General features: G+C 42.1%; 1 protein-coding gene across 11 annotated transcripts in view; it reads right to left on the bottom strand.

Moving 5' to 3' along the window:
• ZMIZ1 (zinc finger MIZ-type containing 1) overlaps nucleotides 1–19,270 on the bottom strand; it is a 350,182-nt gene that overhangs the window by 142,929 nt on the left and 187,983 nt on the right. For all 11 annotated transcript variants that reach the window (XM_085064018.1, XM_085064021.1, XM_085064020.1 and 8 more), the window contains one exon: nucleotides 12,576–12,685. In XM_085064018.1, the coding sequence (XP_084920144.1) occupies nucleotides 12,576–12,635 (60 nt within the window). In that variant the 5' untranslated portion in view covers nucleotides 12,636–12,685. The remainder of the gene's footprint in view (nucleotides 1–12,575; nucleotides 12,686–19,270) is intronic.

Below are 19,270 nucleotides of genomic sequence, written 5' to 3'. Positions count from 1 at the left end.
TATTTACTAAATTGCTTTCAGTATAATTTGCTTTTCAGAAGACTGTTTCTATAATTGAAAAAATTTAGAAAATTTTCAGTCTAATAATTTATAACACCCCAAATCTAATATTCCCTTAGCCTGAATGGAACAGAAATCACAGAAATTCTTGATACACGTGAGCATGGGATCACCAGGTGATGCTCTAAAGGGAGAGTCTGAGTCTCAGAGTCATTTATATTTGATCTTGGAAGGAATCTTTTGTTCTTTGTAGCTCTTCAATTAACAGTCTGGTATAGGGGAATGTAGAGAACAGCAGAAGACTTTGCTCTCCATTTTACTAGGTCCAAGAAGAGTGATTTGTACCAGCAAAGCCCCTTTCTGAGAACTGCTAATATTTGGGCTGGATTCCAGGGAAGGTGGGAACATCTACTGCTGCTCATGACCACCTCTGGCGTAAATGCTCTATTTACATAAAGAACAGACCATCTTTGTAAATTTGTGTGGACATACAAACAGAGGATGCAGGTACACTATGACCCAAGTTCATCAGATTCCACAGCAACTGTCTGTGTGTCCATTCCATGGTTTACTGCTCTGTAGCTGCCTGGAGCGAGGGCAAAAATATTCACATTGAGAGTGACACACAACAGCTGGTATATGGCATTTTTGGTCCCAACATTTTGAAATACAGCCACCACTTGAAATTTTTACTCCCTTTCAAACAGTGATCAAAAAGTCTTGATATACAATAAAATCTCTGCAATGGGCACAAAAATATAAGCTTTATTCCACATATGAATTCAGGCCCCTATGAGTTAAATAGTCATATTTAATAAAGGTCTTATTTTTTAGAAGGATACTAAAGCCAAATTGAGTACTTTGAGTCATATCACTAAGACCAAAGTGGGTGAAAACCATTTCCTGCAATCCAAGATTCAGTATGACTTTGGATACTAAAACCAATTACCCACATTGAAACATGGCAAGGACAATGGCGTTATCTCCTCTAAATATAGAAGTCTGCAACCCATTTGTACACTTGTGTACCTTAGACAGAACAGTCTAGTAAGCAGCAAGAATATCAGCCAAAATTAAGAGCAATTACAGAGGTTTAACATTATCTCACAGATCAAGAAATGCTAACATGACAGCAATGGTATGGAAAGTGAATCACTTAAACATGAAATCCCTGTGTTCCAGTTTGCTGCTACAGAAAACAAATGTTGAATTTCAATTTACAAATGACATCTCTGGTGGAGGGTTTTTTTCCTCTTTTCTGTGGAATACATCAGACTGAAGGCAGAGACCTAATTTGCCACAACTTAACCTACTCAAAATGAGATGTCATGCAAATAAGTTTTTCAGCAGCAAACTGCTTAACTATGCTAAACAAGTTATTGCATTTATTTACGTGATGTCCCAGCAAATTATGAAGGCTGACTCAAGTTGTCTGTTTGTTTTGCCGAGTTACGTCTGCTCTGTGTCTCACTCCTTGATTTAATTGAACTGCTGAAGATAATATAACTTATCACACAGACATTATGCCATGTTGCTAGATTCTAGGTTAATTAACAGTAGCCTACAGTCACTGAATTTCTCACATGGTTAGCCACTTGGACCCTGTCTACTGTCTAGCTTCACTAATCAACGAGTCTGGGAATTTTACATCAGCGACGCAAAACACTGGCAACACAGGGAGCTTTTCAGTGCACAGAAAAAGAAAACAGAAGATGTAGGTAGCCTTTTGTTCACTCTGAAATTAACCCCTTCCTACACACCATGTGGAAAGGCTGCATGCTTGGCAAACATTCTGGTCCACCAGTTGGGGAAAATGAATCCAGGAGGCAGCTGCTCTCCTGCAGGACAGAAAGCCTGGGCTGCTGTTCCACAACCACTGCCAGCTAATGCAAGCACTGGGGGCTGCTAGCTCTGGAAGGCTCCTGCCTCCCTCTGCCTTCTCCTGCCTGTTCTGTTGCACAGCACAAGAAGACACATGGCTGCATGGTGAATTAGCCCCATTCTACACTAACAATTTGAACTGCACTAACCCTCCAGGATGATAGGGAGGGCAGGTCCTTGAACCTTAGTGCTAGCAGGGGAGACAGCAGCAGTGTGAGCCACTCCAGAGGAGGCCCTTCAGGAGCCCATGGGAATGGGCACATGTTACAGCACATCATTTTTCATACCAATACTAAACTGAAGCTGACCTAAAACTTATGATATATTTTGTTGGTAATGCTTAATCTTATGGTAGGTCGTCTCCGTGAGCTCCTTTGCCCAAACACGTACTTCCAGCACTTGCAGGGCCTCAGACCACACTTGCTGTTCTGATGTGATCTAACCTCCCAAATGCTGAATTTCAGTCATCACTCACCATGGGATCCTTTATGTGACCACACAATGATCAGACCTGACTCAAAGAAAGTGGCAGCAAAACAAAAGGTAGGGCTGGGAAGGAACAACGACTCTGCTCCCAGCAGCAGCTTTGGATTAAACGCATCGCAAAGCTTCTCCCAAAGGTGGAGCTGTATCATCAATGTACAAGGATGACACAGTTAAGTTCACACACAGGATAAATACTCCTCCTGCCTCACAACACCCTCCTTACAAAAAAAAAAAAACCAGCAAAAAACTATACTTTCAATTATTTCAAGCCAGAGAAATATTTTTGCTATTAATATTCTTTATTATTCTCCATAAAACACAGTGCATACAAAGAAAAGTGCCAAAAGGAAATATGGATTTTCACTGTTTTGATATTGCACATATTTACTCTTGAGGTAATCCCTCAGACTTCAGCCAAGTTTAGCCAACAGGTTCATGTATGTGCTCTCAAAACTTTCCAACAGGTCCAGAATTTCAAGGGATATAAAATCCAGTACCAAACACGTCTTTTCCAAATGAAGATCCAGACATTCAGTATGGCATAAATTTTGCATAGAGGTGGTGGCATGTGAATTGCCTGTGTACAGCTCTGAGGTTCACATGCTAATGCCTTTATTACTCCAAACCCTGAGGAAGCTGTGTGAGTGAGCCCAACCATAAGCCTGTCTCCCTCCCCTATGCGAAGATCTCTGCTTCAGATTTCCATCCTCCAAAAACTCTCCCTCTCCCTGGCATACCCTCCACTGGCTGCCAGAGAGCTCATACACAGAAATACAGGACACTTTGCAAGAATACACTATAAATAGAAAATCACATAACCTTAAATAGGTGGTTTGTCTCTCTGTATTTTTTTTACAGTCAACTATGATTATACACATCTTGTCCTGTCCACAAGCAGCCATACTCAGTATATTAAACACTCATCTGCAATCAATATTCAAAACAAATGGTGTTTTTCATGAGGATAGAGGGAAGTATTGAGCTATTTTCTGCCTTTTGGGAGTGTGATTTTGTTTATGTGGATCTGGTTATAGATAGTTCAATTCTCTACAGTCCCTTTCAATATCAAAGATTGTTTTATTTATCAAAAAATTAAAAGGCTCAAGCTGTGCACTTTGTATTCAGATAATCCCCCCTCCCAATTTAGTGTTTGTGAGATTGAGAGATCCCTAATTAATAGAATTATCTTGCACTTACATGGCTCATTCCATTGGAGGCTTTATAAATATTTTATTAGGCTCACATTTTGAGAGGCACTAGATACACTGAGAGAGAGATTAAGACCATGTTACCCATGCTTACTTATGAAAAACAGAGCAAACAGAGGCACCTTTGCCCTCTTTGTCCATTGCAGCTTCTTTTTAAAATAAAACAGTAAACACTGAGCAAAGACCAGCACCTCTCTATCAGCTGTTTTAACATCAAGAAAATACCAGGCAAAATCACATGGTAAACAAATGAGAAAAAGAACAAAAAATATGAGCATCACTGAACTGCAAAAAACTCAAGCTGTTCAGTTATGAGCTGTAAGGGAACAAAACCTGTATTAATGCAGATTTTCATAGATGCTTCTCTCATAGACTTTTAGTATAAAGTGTGTGTATAATTCAGTATTGATTTCAGAAAAGGTGAATGCCTGGTAATTGAACAGCCTTATTCTGCTGCCTGGATCTCCTATACCATAAGTTTTGCGAGGAAGATTGCCCATCTGTGTGCATGTGCTGCAGCAAAGGAAAGATACTGCAACCTTGGCTCGTCTGTTGGTTTTGCGAAAGTGTAAGAAACGAACTCAACATCTGATTCTCAAGAACTATACACAGAAGCCAGAAGAGCTAAAGCAAGAATAATTTCCTAACTCTGCTGATCAGAACTGCCCCACACCTTTCAGATCTACATAACTGCAGTATATTTATTATATACTTTGATAAAACTTTGTTAAGTAAGGGAACATGCAGTAAATTAAACCTCTTTAGTAATACACTGCTGTTCCACCCCACCCTCCCCTGCCCAGGAGAAACTGTGACTTGGGGTTGTAAAGGCTGTGATCAGATCTGACTGAAGATGGAAAAGGGGCAGACTAATAGCAGTGTGTCTTCATGTTCCTCCTGATTGTTGGTCCAACCTTTGTACCTTTCTTACCCCCAGCACCTGGACTGCTATTATGACAGCTGAGAGCAGTGGGAGCAGCTTGGTTTACAAAGACTCCAAATAATCAGACGGGTCAGAATTATCTTTCCTTAAGCACTCACAAACTGATTTTATGTGATAAAATTCAAGAGACAATGGTACAACTGTTAGCTCTTTCTCCGAGGTTGTGCTCAGTCATGTAAGGCTCCAATCTCTCTTTAAATTTGCAATTACAGCTCAACAGAATTACGAAATCAGTTTGCCCAACCAGTTCAGTTGCTCTTCTTGGCAAGTGAAACAACCCATTTTCCATTAGTATCTCCCTATTATAGCATGGTAGCAGTCTCTTTGTGACTACAGCAGCAATACTGAGGCTTCTTCAGCCTTATCATTCCAACAGACATTGCAATGATACAGGAGCTCCCTTCTCTAATGCCCTTGTGATTTTCAGTCAGTAGTTTCAGTCCTAAATATTGCAACATATCAAGGAGTTAATTTTCTCAAAGCACTGGCCCTACTTTTTCTGTTAGACTAAAAGTGCACTATTAGAATAATGTTTAATTATTACAATAATATTTACATAAATTGGTAATGGGTTTTATTGATGAAAATAGGCTTATTTGTTCTGGACTTGTTTACCTACTGCCTTGACAAAGACAAAAATCTACCTTCACAATGTCCTTTAGCAGAAGATTAAGTGAAGGACTCAGGCAAAGGGATGTCTGCATAAACAATTCTGCATTATGAACCATTTCATAATTTGAGGTACATATCACAGCCTTATGACAAGTTTGGGTTGGTGGTTTTCTCTCATGCACTTCTTACCTTATCAAGGTGTTTTAAGGACATTAATGAAGTATTTAATCATCCCTTTACTGGACGATTATTGTCGATAGTGCATTCTTTAAAAAGAAATAACACCACCCAAAAGTATAAAGAGAGCTGTGTCACGAGGGGGAAAAAAAGAGCACAGACTCCCCTGATTTCTGTACTGAATCAGCTTTTAATATTTAATTAAAATAGATAGATTTATTATTTTTTCTAATTTTCAGGAGAAAAAATTCACTGATTTTGAAAAATAACCAATAGTCTTCAGTATGCTGAGTCAAACAGCAGCGTATTTGTTGGACATACTTTGTTTCCCAATTAATTTTTTTTACTCATTTGAGTAATTTACTTACTTACTGAGCTTTTTATAGCACTTTTAATCAACTGTTTTAATCTTTATTATTTTAATTTCTTAATCTATGCAGAGATAAAATCTCAAGGTGACTACTTAAAATGATGACAACACAAACTGATACCACTGTGGAAGACGTATAATTCACACGACCTATTCTCACAGGTCCTACCAGCCAGCTAGACATTACTGAGATATTTACAAATCAAAAGGAAATATGTTTCCCCAGACATTTTTTCATTTACAGAACTGCCCACAGCACCTGCTGTGTGACCTGCCCATTAACAATGTGTTACTGCACAGAGGCAATAAGGAATGAACACCACCAGTGAAGAGACTTTTCCTTCAGGAGATGATGGCAGAGGTCTGCACAGATGAAGGCTCTTGGAATTGACAATACTTTAGCCACTTCAAACAACTTTTTGGAAAACACCTGCTTTTACAAATGGTAAAAATGGTGAATGGTCCTTACGTGCAAAGGCTACTGTGTAAGTCATACCTCTATGGATTTGCTGTTGCACACAATAGCAGGAGTTCGAGTAGCAAGTGCATATGTAAAGAAGAAAGATCTAGAAATGGCAGAACCCAAGTCAGAGTCATGTCACCAGCTGTGTCACATTTTCACTGCAGTTGGACCCAGATGCTGACAAAAAGGACCTCCTATGCTCATCTGACACCAAGGTGACATAATGGATTCAACTTACAGATTTCTAGAATTTTCAAATATTCATCCTTCTTTACAGAAAAACTATTTTAAACAACAAGCCACATAATTTGTTGTACAGCAAAGAATAAGATTATACTAAATCCTATGGGTACTAGAGGTTTTCTGTGTGGTGCATTTTCAATTTTGAAATAGAAACACAAAGGATAATAACACAACTAATATTGAGAGTACTAACACCCCAGCCCTTGAGGACAGGTGCTGCAGTAAAGCAGCAGAACTGGCAATGTGAAAAGTGAACCTGCCACAGCTTTACCACTCCACCTCACAACATGATGGTTTATATTCCACCCACTGGAATCTTGTCAGATAAACAAACCAGCCAAATACTGCAAACAAGAAGGTGCTTTCTTCCCCATCCCCACCAGGAGTGCTTCCAGCAAACTGCCTCTCTGCTCTTTCCCTTGTGGCTTCCCTACCAGGATGCAGGATCTAACAGAGCAGGAATGCTGACTGACAAGTCTCTAAATGGACTAGAGGAGCCAGGAAAGCTGGTCTGCTGTCAGTTTTTCCTAAACATACTTAAGTCTAGCAGAGGAATATTCCAACAGACTGAGCACAAAAGCAGACAAAGAACTTGTGGCCATAGGTCTCAGAAAAAAAGTTATGAAAAAAATGTAGCTACTAACACAGCATTGATGGACCATTCAACCAATAAACTGTAATACTTGAGGCCCATCAAATGTCTCTTTATGGAAAAGGTCTTTTTTCCCTTTACCCTTGTTATTTCATATTTAGCTGCTAAAAACCCCGTTAATACTTATATAGAATTCTAGCAAAAGCGCATTCTAAATAAATGCACTCTTCACAAGTATAGATCTCATTTTCAAAGTTCTTCAAGAAGGAAATTTTCATGAAACTACTATGGGCAGTTTTGTAAGCACATGCAAATGCAAGCATGTGGGGAGGCATTTTTCATTTTATTAAAATCTTTTCAGCTGTAATTTCATACCAGTCCTTGGTAACCAGTCCAAAATATACTAAAAATGACATGTTTAGGACTGCTTAGCATTTATATGAGTCTGCAACAATAACACTGAAGAGCAGAAGAATTAGTCAAACACTTCAGCACTTAAAAACAGTTATGTAAATATTCAAAGAATTCTATTTTCCCCTGAATTGCAAGCAACCAAAAACCTAGTAGCTGAATGATGAGAGAAATGGGCTTGCTTGTTTCCAATTTGAACAAGAAAATATCAACAAATACACACAGCAATTACAACTTTTAGCATATCTCTCTGAATGGCTGGGTAGGCACTAAAAAGCATTGCAAGGCAGCAATTCAGCAAGCCTTCTGCAACGAAAGAGGGAAGAAATGCTAATCGGTTTCTGGAAATCAGCTATGTGACGTATGCCTCCAATTAAGTGGTGATCCAGCATCATCTGATGCTGTTGCTCAATGTGTCCTGACGTACTGTGACACAAGCAGCAGAAACAACCTTCTCTGTTCCCACCATGATCTAATACTTTTGACACCAGAGAGCCTTTTCACACTTCCACTTAACCTGTTACTAACATTTCAGCACAGCTTTAGTACAGAGCCTAACAACTGTTCTCAGTATGGCAGGAAGATATCACACACCCTTTCTGAAAGGGGCAGCTTCCTTGTAATTTAAATATAGAAAGATTTTTTTCCATCTTCTTCTTTGCAAGGATTTCAGAAGAAACATACAGAAACCTCACAAAACCGACAGCAAACAGAGCCACAAAAGGTAGAAGTCCCCAGATTTATAATAGCTCTAAGTTTTTCAAGTAGACCCATTAGAATAAGAGTAGAGAGATGTCACCCAACCCCCTGGTTTTTCCTGGCATTTGCTTCTATTACCTAACAAAAGCAATGGGCAGCATCTGGTTAAAGTCACACCTCTAGACTGTTATGAAGAATGCTCCCAGAAACCCAGTCACTTCTTTACAGGGACATTCTAAGCAGCAGGAGCCAAGCTGGCTCCTTTAGAAGGCTGTGCCTGGGCAGCAGGCAGCCAGGAAGCTCTCAAATTCAGCTCCATGCCTGTCTGAGCCAGCTCCTGCTGCCCCACAGCTTCATGATGGACATTGTATCAGAGCCACCTGAGCCATGAGCCCTCAGCAGATAAACAGATTATTACTGCAGCCTCAAACAGGGCAGGGGATTCTCAAGGGCTATCAGACCTTTGCTCTGCACAAAAGTAATTTTTTCATTTTGTTTGTATGGACAAAGACTTAACAAAAAAGCCTGTGCCCTGAACATCCAGCTTCCCTCAATGTACCCTGAAGAGTCTCCTGTGTCATGACAAACTAATTGCACGTGTTAAGGAAAGCCTGTTACTTTGGCTTTTTCCACTGTACATCAAAAAGCTATGTTTGATTTTAAAGCACACACACTTACAAATACTGAGGGAATCAGCTACAAAGAGACCACACAAGCTGCTACAGCCTTCCACAGAAGTCTGGGGTTTTTTAAAGCATAAATACACAGCCACCTCTTCAGTTTGCCCTTTCATCTATTCTGAAACACTTCTTAACACACACTTCATTTCCTAACTAGCTGATCATATACAAGTTTTGGGTTTGTAGCTTTAAAGCACTAAAAAAGATGAAGGTAAAACACAACCTTGATCCTGGAACAGAAGTCAGCAAGGATATTGTGGGTGTCTCACAAGTCACAGAGCTGGGAAGAAAGAAGCCTGTCCTGACCCTGTGCTGAAACCTGATCTAGTTAAAGAGGCACATGGATTACCATTTATAGCATTTCTCAGGGGCTGGAGTGAGGGGCAAGGAGGGCGGCAGACAGCTCTCAGTCTGGCTGCAGGAGCCACTGGCTGCCAGCAGGGTTATAAAACTTGCAGATGCTGGGCGCCAAGGAAGGATGGCTTTCCTCCCCCTGTTGCAGTGCACCTTCCACACTACTGCTATGTTAACCACCCCAAAAGCACATGTGTGCTCAGGAGAACAGCAGTACTGTTTGCTCACAGTCTGGGAAAAGAGGATAACAAACAAGACCAGAAAGAAAAGGCAGACACATTTTTGTCTGACCCTGCAGTTAATCCTCAGATTAGGTGAAGATACATTTATATGGCCATGCAAGGTACTGCTTTGCTCCCAAACCCAACAGGCACAGAGCAGCATGCGGTCCAGTTCTTGATGGGTGAACTGGAAATGACTTTTTCTAGTATCAGCCAGCTAATGACCTGTCTCAAAGAACAAGGTAAATGTCCTCAACCTGGAAATTTATGACCCCGTGACAGAGAGGTGAATATCTTCCAAAAAGGCATTTCAAGTAAGTTTCTGTCTATTTCTCTACCATGGCAAAGATAACAGCCCAAGATTTTGGAACTATGAAAAAGCAAACAGCAGTTTTGATGCTACCTTCAACAGAAATTTAAAAAAAAATTAAAAATCAGTCATTACTCGCCAACAAAACTACAAGTATTGCCACTCTCACAAAAAAACTTTCTGAGACATAGTTTTGTTGTTCAGCCACGGTCTTGGTTAACTACAGTTTGTTGTGAGTTGAAAAGCAAGTGTTTTCTTCTTCTTGTCATCTTTTTTCAGCCTAACCAAAATGGAGGAACCATTAATTCCCAAGCATTCCCAAGCAGGACAGCTCCTCTTCAGGCATCCTTTGAGCTCTGACACAAGCATGCTCTTGACACAAGCATGCTCACAAGCATACCAGAAAACCCCAAGCTTTCTTCCAGGTTCAAAGAAAACAGAGAGTGCTACACAAATGCTGAGCAGCCTGACCTTCCCCTTCATCACTACAGAAATATCCAAGCTGCGTATGCAAAACAGCACTATGTATAAATGAAGTGAGTGGTTTAACTGACAGAGTATCCATTACATAGGCAAAATTATATCTTTAAAACTTTAAGAAGTGTAATTTGATATTCTCTTATCTAATTAAAATAATATAAATTATGTACAGAAACCGACAGCTCTAGAAAAAGGAGCTGAGCAGCATCCTCCATTTGTCTCCACTTGATGTAAAGGTCTGTTCTTACAGCCAGAAGGTTAAATTGTTCTGCAATTTAACCTTCATTCTTCATCCTATGGGCTATGATGGCCAAAAAGGACACCAATTTGTACCAGACAAGGGCATGTTTTTTCTGAACCAGATAGTTGTTCATAAGAAATTGGGATAAAATCCTCAAATTCATATTTTCCTCAGGCTTCTAAAGGGCCACTAGATGCATTAGCTTTCACTGCAAAGTGATGAAAGAGACACCACAGAGCGAGGCTGGATTATGACCAGCAATTCTACAGGAACACATTCCTGTTTCTGCTCCTTGACCCATGAACTAGCTTTGTTTGATTTATTCTGAAATCCTCTCTTATAAAGGAAATATGGAGAGAAAAATCACCTGGTTTAAGTCTGAGCTGTATTCTTTTTTTATAACACCCAAAGCATCTGCATGGCTAGACTTGCAAAAACCTACACATTTCTGCATTACAACACATCCTAGAAAATATAAACTTCCACTAATATCCAAGCAAAACTAGAAAAACATAATGATGGAACATCATGATGGAATTATTTAATCAATAATGATTGTTGAAACTAATAGAAGAGAAGCATGTACTTATAGAATCAAAGTATATATCAAGTTGGAAGGGATCTTTAAGTATCATTAAGTCCAGCTTCCTGCTCCTCACAGGACTAGCTAAAATTAAATCACATGACTAAGAGCATCATCTGGATGTTCCCTGAACTCTGACAGGCTTGGTGTTGTGACCACTTCCATAGGTAGCCTGTTCCAGTGACTGAGCATCCCCTCAATGAAGAGCCTTTTCCTAATGCCCAGTCTGAGCTTTCCCTGACACAGCATCATTGCATTTTCCTGTGTCCTATGGCTGTTCACCAGAGAGAAGAGACCAGCACTTCCCCATGGCTGCCTCTTATGAGGAAGTTGTAGATAAAAGAAATAAATTTAAAAATCCAGATCTACTGATTCAGTACCACCCCCATGCTTATCTGTTATCAGTTCCTTTGATTTAGGTTGCTTATGTCTACAGCACAAATCTATGAACAGAGAAATGCTGTATTGCCTCAAGAAGCAATATGCACATGTCCTAGGGCACACGTAGGCAGGCAGGTTTTTTACTTAGTTAATACACATAAAAAACTTAAGGAGCAGGACTCTGCTGTGACCTGATCTAACATAGCAAACTGCTCAGACAACTGTGAAAAATGATTTGGGAATACTATTTCATGAAACAACAACTTTCTGTTTTTTCTATAACTCAGAAGATTTCAATCAGTCTGAACAGATGAACTTTGGAGCTTGTCTCCTGGATCCAGATAGGATCTTCAAAATATCTGTGTGCAACTTGCATTTATGCACCTGTTTGCTGCATGCATGCATTGATTTAGAGATAAACACAGAAAACATCAACATGAAAAACCATTCTTTTGCTCACCTCCTCTAAAAGGAGCATTGCTGTGGAAATTGTTAGGATTGTTGCATGCGGGTGAGAACATACATGAGGGGAGAATACACACTGGCTGCAACCCTAGAAAGCAAAGTTCACTGAGAAGGGTAAAGCAGGGAAAGATGGTCTCTGCTCATTCTTGCCTTTGTAGTTTCACTTGGTTATAAAAGCATTTGCAAGCACAGTTACAGCGGGAAAATCTGTAAATGAGAAATAATTCACTGAAAGGCAGTGGCATGTGAAGAGCCCTTCATCGTCACAAACAGATGCTTCTGAAAATTTTACCTCACAAACAGAATTTTTTACAATCTCCATGCAAACTGATTAAGCAGCACTCTGAGAACTTGGAGGCATGCCAACCATCCAAGTTCTGAGTCTCCAGGCAGTGCAGGTCTCAGGTCAGCTACTGGATTAAAATCAAAACCGGCCCATCGGAACTGTGGATTACTGTGCTCAGAGCACTAGAATGATGGCTGCCTGCTGTGACCCACCGGGGACAAGCTGGCAGGATGAGCACCACTCTGCTTCCAGCTGAGACAGATTTGTTGAGTCTCCAGGCTGAATATTTCTTAGAAAGGTGTAAGGGAAAGTTTGGCTTTTGAGGTTAATACGCCAGCTCTCACAGCAGATATTCTCTTCAATGAGATTACAATATCTCATTCGTTCCCTCTGAAGGGCAAGGACACTCATTAAGCAACAGGTAACTGTAATGCACAGCATCTGCCTCACAACACCCAACCCTCATTCAACCCTCCACCTTCAGCTTACCTGTTTTATGCACTGCAGCCGGTCATTGGTTTGCTGTATGTGCCTGTCCATAGAATTCATTTTGATTGTCTCCACTTTCTTCTACCTGAAAGCCATTAAAATCCCTCGATCTGCAAGACAAAAAGGACAATAAAGATCCTTACACAGTCCATACATTTCCACCACCTGAACAATTGAACAGAGCTGCTTGCAAGAAACCCCAGAGCACACTGTGAGATAAAATAATAATAATCCCAATAACAATGACAGCCTGGCTTTTGCAAGGACAAGGACATGGGGATTCTTCCTAATCTTCCTCTAAGAGAAAATACCTCCCATAAATATGAAATGAATCATATACAGCAGAGTATTACATGGCCAAAAATAGCATAAAATGTGTGTCCTGAAGAATCTGGATTTCTGGATTGGAAGCAAAAGCAACAGGTACATTTTGGACTCTCCTCCAACTAGCAGATCTATTTCATGAGCCTTTAAAATGGCGAAGATGACAGGGGAGGGAGGACTGGGATCTACAACTGAACCCAGACTTTCAGAATGACAAATGTCCAGACGCACAACCTAGCATATATGGAATAGGCCTGATCTTCAGAGCAAAGGGCTGAGCAGTTCCTGCCTTCCAGAAAAATTGTGTTCTTTCAGGTATCTATAGCTGAACAAACGACTTGTTACTTCTAGAAAAAGACATCCTGCAGTCTTTACGTCCATCATTTAACAAATAGTGTAACTTAAGACAAATTAAACCTTTCTGTGACTTAAAACAAACAAACAAACAAACAAAACAATAGAAAAGAAAAATTAGGGCTCAGAGTAGCGTTTGGATTTCTAATTCATGTTGCTACAGCTGTATGAAATCATCAAATGAAAACTGGAAACAAGTTATAGAGATGTAAGGAGCAAACTCGCAGTCCTCTAGGCCCACAACTGATGTTTGCCATGCCGATTTATGTCTGTGGATACAGCTTGGGATCCAGGGATGGCCTGAATGCCCCTCAAACTTGGACCAAGAGTAATACACTAAAAGTACTAGTAAAGGTAAGCAACGCTCTTGATGTGGGGATGGTTTGCATTTCACAGGCCCCTTCCACCCATTTGCCCTCTGGCCTTACCCTTTGATTCTTCTGTAGGGGTAGAACACACATAAGTGGCAGAAAGACACCATAAACCAACAGCTAATCAACTGTTTCAGTCCATAGTTCATATTACTGCACCATGTTTGCACCATGACTTCTACTTATTTATGTTTCGAGTACAATTGCACGGGACTCCACTCTTTACTTAATAACCTAACGAGATTTAAGTGCCTTTTTCTAGAATTCATTTCTCAAGGACACAGAGATGTTTCACACATATGTATACTCTGCTGTTCAGTCACTTTCATGGCATCTAAAATGGAAATTAAAGCACTGATACCAAACATTTGGAAAATAAAAGACATCTTTGCCTCCAAATTCCCATATCCTTCTACTAGAGAAATTGGTACAGACTAAGAAGTTGTATCTTGACATTCATGAATGAGTGGGAACAGAAATATATACCCAAATGCCCTATTTATACCAAACTTTATAGCAGCACAAGCAAGGTCCCAGTCCTGCACAGAAACTTCTCCTTCATGAACCTCTTCAGTGGCACTGAGTGGTTGGTTATTTGGAGCACTGTTCATGACAAAACTATTTTCCACTCCCTCTATACACGTAAGAGACAGCAAATTTTTCAGATACTTGTCTGGTTAGAGAAGCTGGCTGTTCATCACTTCTGGTACACGACTCAACATCTCTTCAGTGAAACAATTTCAGCACTGTCCATACTCAACCCCCTTGAGAGGAAGAGTGTTTCCTGTGGTGGGAGCCTTGACTACACAGCTCTCACAATGAGACAGACTCCAGACCACAGATGGGCGCGCATCCCACACACCCAAACCAATGGAGATTTCTGTACCTAGCTGATAATGTTCTTTCATGGCTCCTGCTGGATTAGACTCAGGGGAAGAAATCTTTTCTGCTAGACAATTAAATGAGGTCTTTTAACAGCAGCGCAAGCTCCTTACCTCCACACTCTAGACACAAGAGGGTTCAATAAAGCATTCCTGTCAATAAATTATAATACTTATGAAACAGAAGAGCCAGTTTCACATACAAGTATTATCTTTTGATTATACCACTGCCACCTTCTCAATAGTAAATGCCATCCAAAGGTCCTCTAGCAAATGTAAATTGATATATTTTATTAAAAGCCAGTTACACAGTCTTATCTGCCTGTAAGACCCCCAAACAGACCGCAGTAGTCATGAAGTTTAATCTCTCAGTGGACAGCAGAGGTATTTATCAAGAGATAACCTAGCCTAGACATGACACCACTTCAGCAGTGATCCATCTTACAAGCCAGGACACATTATCTGCATTTTAATTGAACAGTAGGACATATGGAGAAGGGCATACCGAAAACAAATACATATATGCACACAGACGTCTGTTGAAAAGACATACAAACTGAGGCACCTTTTTTTTAAAGAAAATCATGACATTTTTGGAATGTACATGTTATACCAACCCAATTCTCTGCCTTATAGTTAACCATAAAAAAAAAATCAAAGCTTGCTATCAGCTACCTGAACCACAGCTTACTATTGTACTTGTCCAAATTGCCATTTCTCCCACATGGCACAGCTTCTCCAAGCCTGTCTGGAAAAGCAGAGGGGCAGGATACACAAAAGGAACTCACCTAACTGAGCAGGAACCCGACAAGGCTCTTGGAGGCAGGACTGGGAGTGCAATCCCCTACTCTCCTACACAGACAGGGCACACAAATTCTGTAATAAACTGATCAAATTCCTTTAAAATCCAACGGCTCTCATTGAAAAGCTCTCTCTGACTCTCACCCTTCCCCTAGTAGCTAGAAGAATTTTCACTTCCATGCTCAATTCCACTTGTTCTCATATCATTAGCTCTATGGCTCACTCTATGCCCGATCAGGCTCGGTCTGCCTCTTCACCCTTACAGCATGGAGGGACGATCACCCACCAGCTTTTACTGCTGACACTTTGCTGCTTTCACAGCCCAATCTCATTTATTCTCTTCTGGTCAAGAGAAGCCCCTCAGCCCACTATCTCCCCTGGACAGTAAACATTTATTGCATGAACCAAGCAGCCAAAATTGTACACGTGAAGCCTCATCGCATACAATGACATAACGCTTTGTATTTGAAATGCCCTGCTGCAAGACTCATCTTTATCTTTCTCTCAGACACATCATAAGAGCATCAAATAGAATAATTTTTTTTCAGTGAGCATACTGGCTCTAAGTAATTTCTGCTATAAAAAACACAGAGCTTATTAGTGGGAAATCATTATTATCTGGAAATTACTCTTTCATGGGCCTCAGCAAGAATTAAAAGATTAAATGTGGAAAGTGAAAATTATCATATAGATCTGAAATTTCACCATGGCAGAATAAGCACTTTGACACCAGATCATTTTGGTTAGAAGAAAAATAACAGCAGAGTTACATTTCCAGTAACTACACCTACTACATGGGTATTGCTGTACTCCATCCTGGTTCCCCACATGCACATCCACCTTCTGAAATTTAAAAAAATACCATTTCTGTTGATCTCCCACTATTTGAAAAGTAGCAGCAAGATCACCTTAGTCGAAAATAATGGTACTTAAGATACAGAAAGGCCATCAGGGCTGAATAAGAACAGACTTCTATTTGGTTAAGTGCTGTGCACTTATCAGGTCACAAGTGAAAACGACTTTGCAGGGTCCCTGGCTGGCCTGCGGTGTCCCTGCATTAGACAGCACGCTAAGATTCAAGCCTGTGAGCAGCTCAAGAGACAGCAGGGGATGTTGCTGATCAGGATTAAGGGTACTGGCAGAGGAAGATAGAGAAGAGAATTTTTCCTGGTGCTTTGTAACAAATCCCCTCTGTTTGGGGCACACATTAGCCAGAAAGGTTGTACACAACTGCTCTACATGCTAACTCTATCCAAAAGGATAAACAAAAAAAGAAGTGTTCCAAGCACCTTCTAGTAATTCAACAATAAAAAGCCCCATTCTTCTTTCTTTTCTGACGCAAAGACCCAATCTCTCTCTCTAAAAATTAAAAAAAAAATTTTAAAAAATTATGTGTATTATTCTTCCTTCTTCCCTCCCCTCTAGCATTGAGAGTTTATAGCCCTCGGCAGTAATTAAAGAGGCCTCATTTACATATTTATGATGTCTCAAAAATGGAGAATGCTTTTTTTTAAAGGAACAGATGTATCGACCTGTTAGCCTTTTTTTTTAACCCTAAGCATACTGAATCTTTTAAATCATTACTAAAATCCCCTCCTCCATATTGAAAAAGGAATGAAATTTTGCAGTGGCTCCATGAAAAAGAATTTCACAAGGTTCTGCTACACTCTGTGTTGGCTGACAGATTAGATTAGGACACTGCAATTATTGTATCAGAAACTGAATATCCACGTAACACAATTAAGAAAACAGTTTAGTAAAACGTAGTCCCCACCAGCTCCTAAGGCAGCCTGAACAGCCTCCTAGAAAGAGAAAAAAAGAAAATGAAGCCGAACATTTCCCCACTGCTTCAAACATGTCTAAAACCACACAGCGGTTTGAAAGTTAGTGTGGATTCAGTTCTGCTCTGGGATGAGCTCTCCTCATGGTCACATCTGCCATCCACAGCAAGGGCTCTGCCCCCGCGGGACCAGGGTCATCTGCTCCCCTGCGGTCAAGGGAGGCCAGAATGGTCACTGAAATGGGCCAGCCTTCTCCCTGAGTGCAGAGAGATTCACACGGTGCCTTTGCTCTTGTTCCCACACGCATCCTTCCCTCACTGCTGGGCAGATGGAGCTGGAGCGGAGCTCACGGGCAACATCAGCTGCTGTCCAGCCCCACCAGCCCCGAGCACTGCCACCCACCCCCTGCCTCAGCAACACAGTGCCATTACTACAGAAACCAAGTTTTTAGCAAATAATTTTTCCACCAGAATCCATTCCGAGGGCAGAGGGGGAAAGCCAGTCGTTCCCAGGAGGCAGGGGAGGCCGCAGTGAGCGGTGCTCGAGGCCAGCAGCACAGCGCTCCGCCAGCTCTCCATTGCCACAGGAGCAGCGTGCTGCTAGTCACCCTGCGGCGGCTGCACCGGACAGCACTTCGGACCGCTCCGGGCGAGAAGGGCATATGTAAAAAGACGCGGGAAATACCTTTATCAGTTAAGAAATTTTAACAGTAGGTGAGAAGGGGAAATGAGAAACAGTTCCTTGAGCAGGGATTCAGCACAGCAGCTCTAAACATCCCTGCCCCCTGCCGCCACAGTACACAAGTCGGTTAATGCTGTTTATTCAATCAGCTAAAAACGAATAATTCCCTGCAAGTCTCCAGCATGCTGAGGGTCCTACGAGAGGGCAGACAATCCGTACCTACGGAGTGACTGTGATGAAGGAAGAAGCCAAGCGGCAGCCAGGGCGGGCGCGGCTGCGGCCGAGCGGGGACAGGGCCGGGGCCGCCTGAGGGCAGGGCAGCTGCCGCCGCTACCCGCCAGGGGGCGCCGCCGCGCCGCGCCACCGCCCGCCGCGGGACGGGGAGGACAGAGACAGCCCCGAGAGGACGGGGGGGACAGGGACAGCCCCGAGAGGACGGGGGGGACAGGGACAGCCCCGAGAGGACGGCGGGGGGACAGGGACAGCCCCGAGAGGACTGGGGGGACAGGGACAGCCCCGAGAGGACGGGGGGGACAGGGACAGCTCCGAGGGGACGGCGGGGGGACAGGGACAGCTCCGAGGGGACGGCGGGGGGACAGGGACAGCACCGAGGGGACGGCGGGGGGACAGGGACAGCCCCGAGGGGACGCGGGGCCTGCGGCGGTGGCTCTGCGGAGGCCACGGGGCGGAGCAGCCGCGTTCCGCCGCCTGAGGCACGGAGCCCCGAGGAGCCGAGTCCGAACCAGCCCGGCAGCTCCCGGGAGCCCGTCACCTCCAATGATGGATTTAAGAAACATCGTTTCCCTCAGCGTCCTGTCCTGGCGGTAAAATGCGGCGGTCCAGAGACAAAAACCATCTAATTCCACTTGACATTTTCCTTATCATTAAACATATCGTAAGAAGTTGTTTCTCGAACTCTCAGAACCCACCTCCGTGTGTACACACAGGTTAGCGCTACTAATTGCGCCTAATTGCACGGACTCTCCGCGTCAGGCCAGGCGGTGCGCTCCCGCACACAGCCCAGCCCGAGGGCAGCCCGGCACCCGCACAGCACGGCTGCACTCGGGCACACGGCTCACTCAGCCTCCAAAGGGCTCTAAGCCTGCTTTGCAGAACGAGAATTTTCAAAGATGCTTTCAAAAATCATCTGCTGGAAAAAAGTTTAATATCTATCCATGACAACTAATTTATTTCTTAGACTAGCTATGGTACAAAAAGTATAAAATGTCAGGTGAAAGGCTGTTTTCATCATTAAACACTTGAAAAAGGAAGTTGTTTAATAAAGCTTTATTTACCATAAGCTGTTAAATAGCTACCGCTGTTGGCTTTGAGCTATTAAAAAGGGCCAGATGTGAGACAAAGCAGCGTTTGTTATGCTGGGTGAGGAAGAATAGATATTTGTGCTGTGCTGCTTTCCATTGTTGCTCTACAAATGTGCAGTAATCCCCAGAAGACTTTCTATCATCTTTGACTGCGAGAGAGGGAAAGCGAGAGTGTGTGTG

This window comes from Lichenostomus cassidix, chromosome 6 (assembly GCF_008360975.1).
Source record: "Lichenostomus cassidix isolate B80296 chromosome 6, HeHo_3.0, whole genome shotgun sequence".
In the NCBI taxonomy this organism is placed as follows: Eukaryota; Metazoa; Chordata; class Aves; order Passeriformes; family Meliphagidae; genus Lichenostomus; species Lichenostomus cassidix.
Note: the sequence above shows the minus strand (reverse complement) of the source record. Positions and strands in the feature narration are given on the sequence as shown.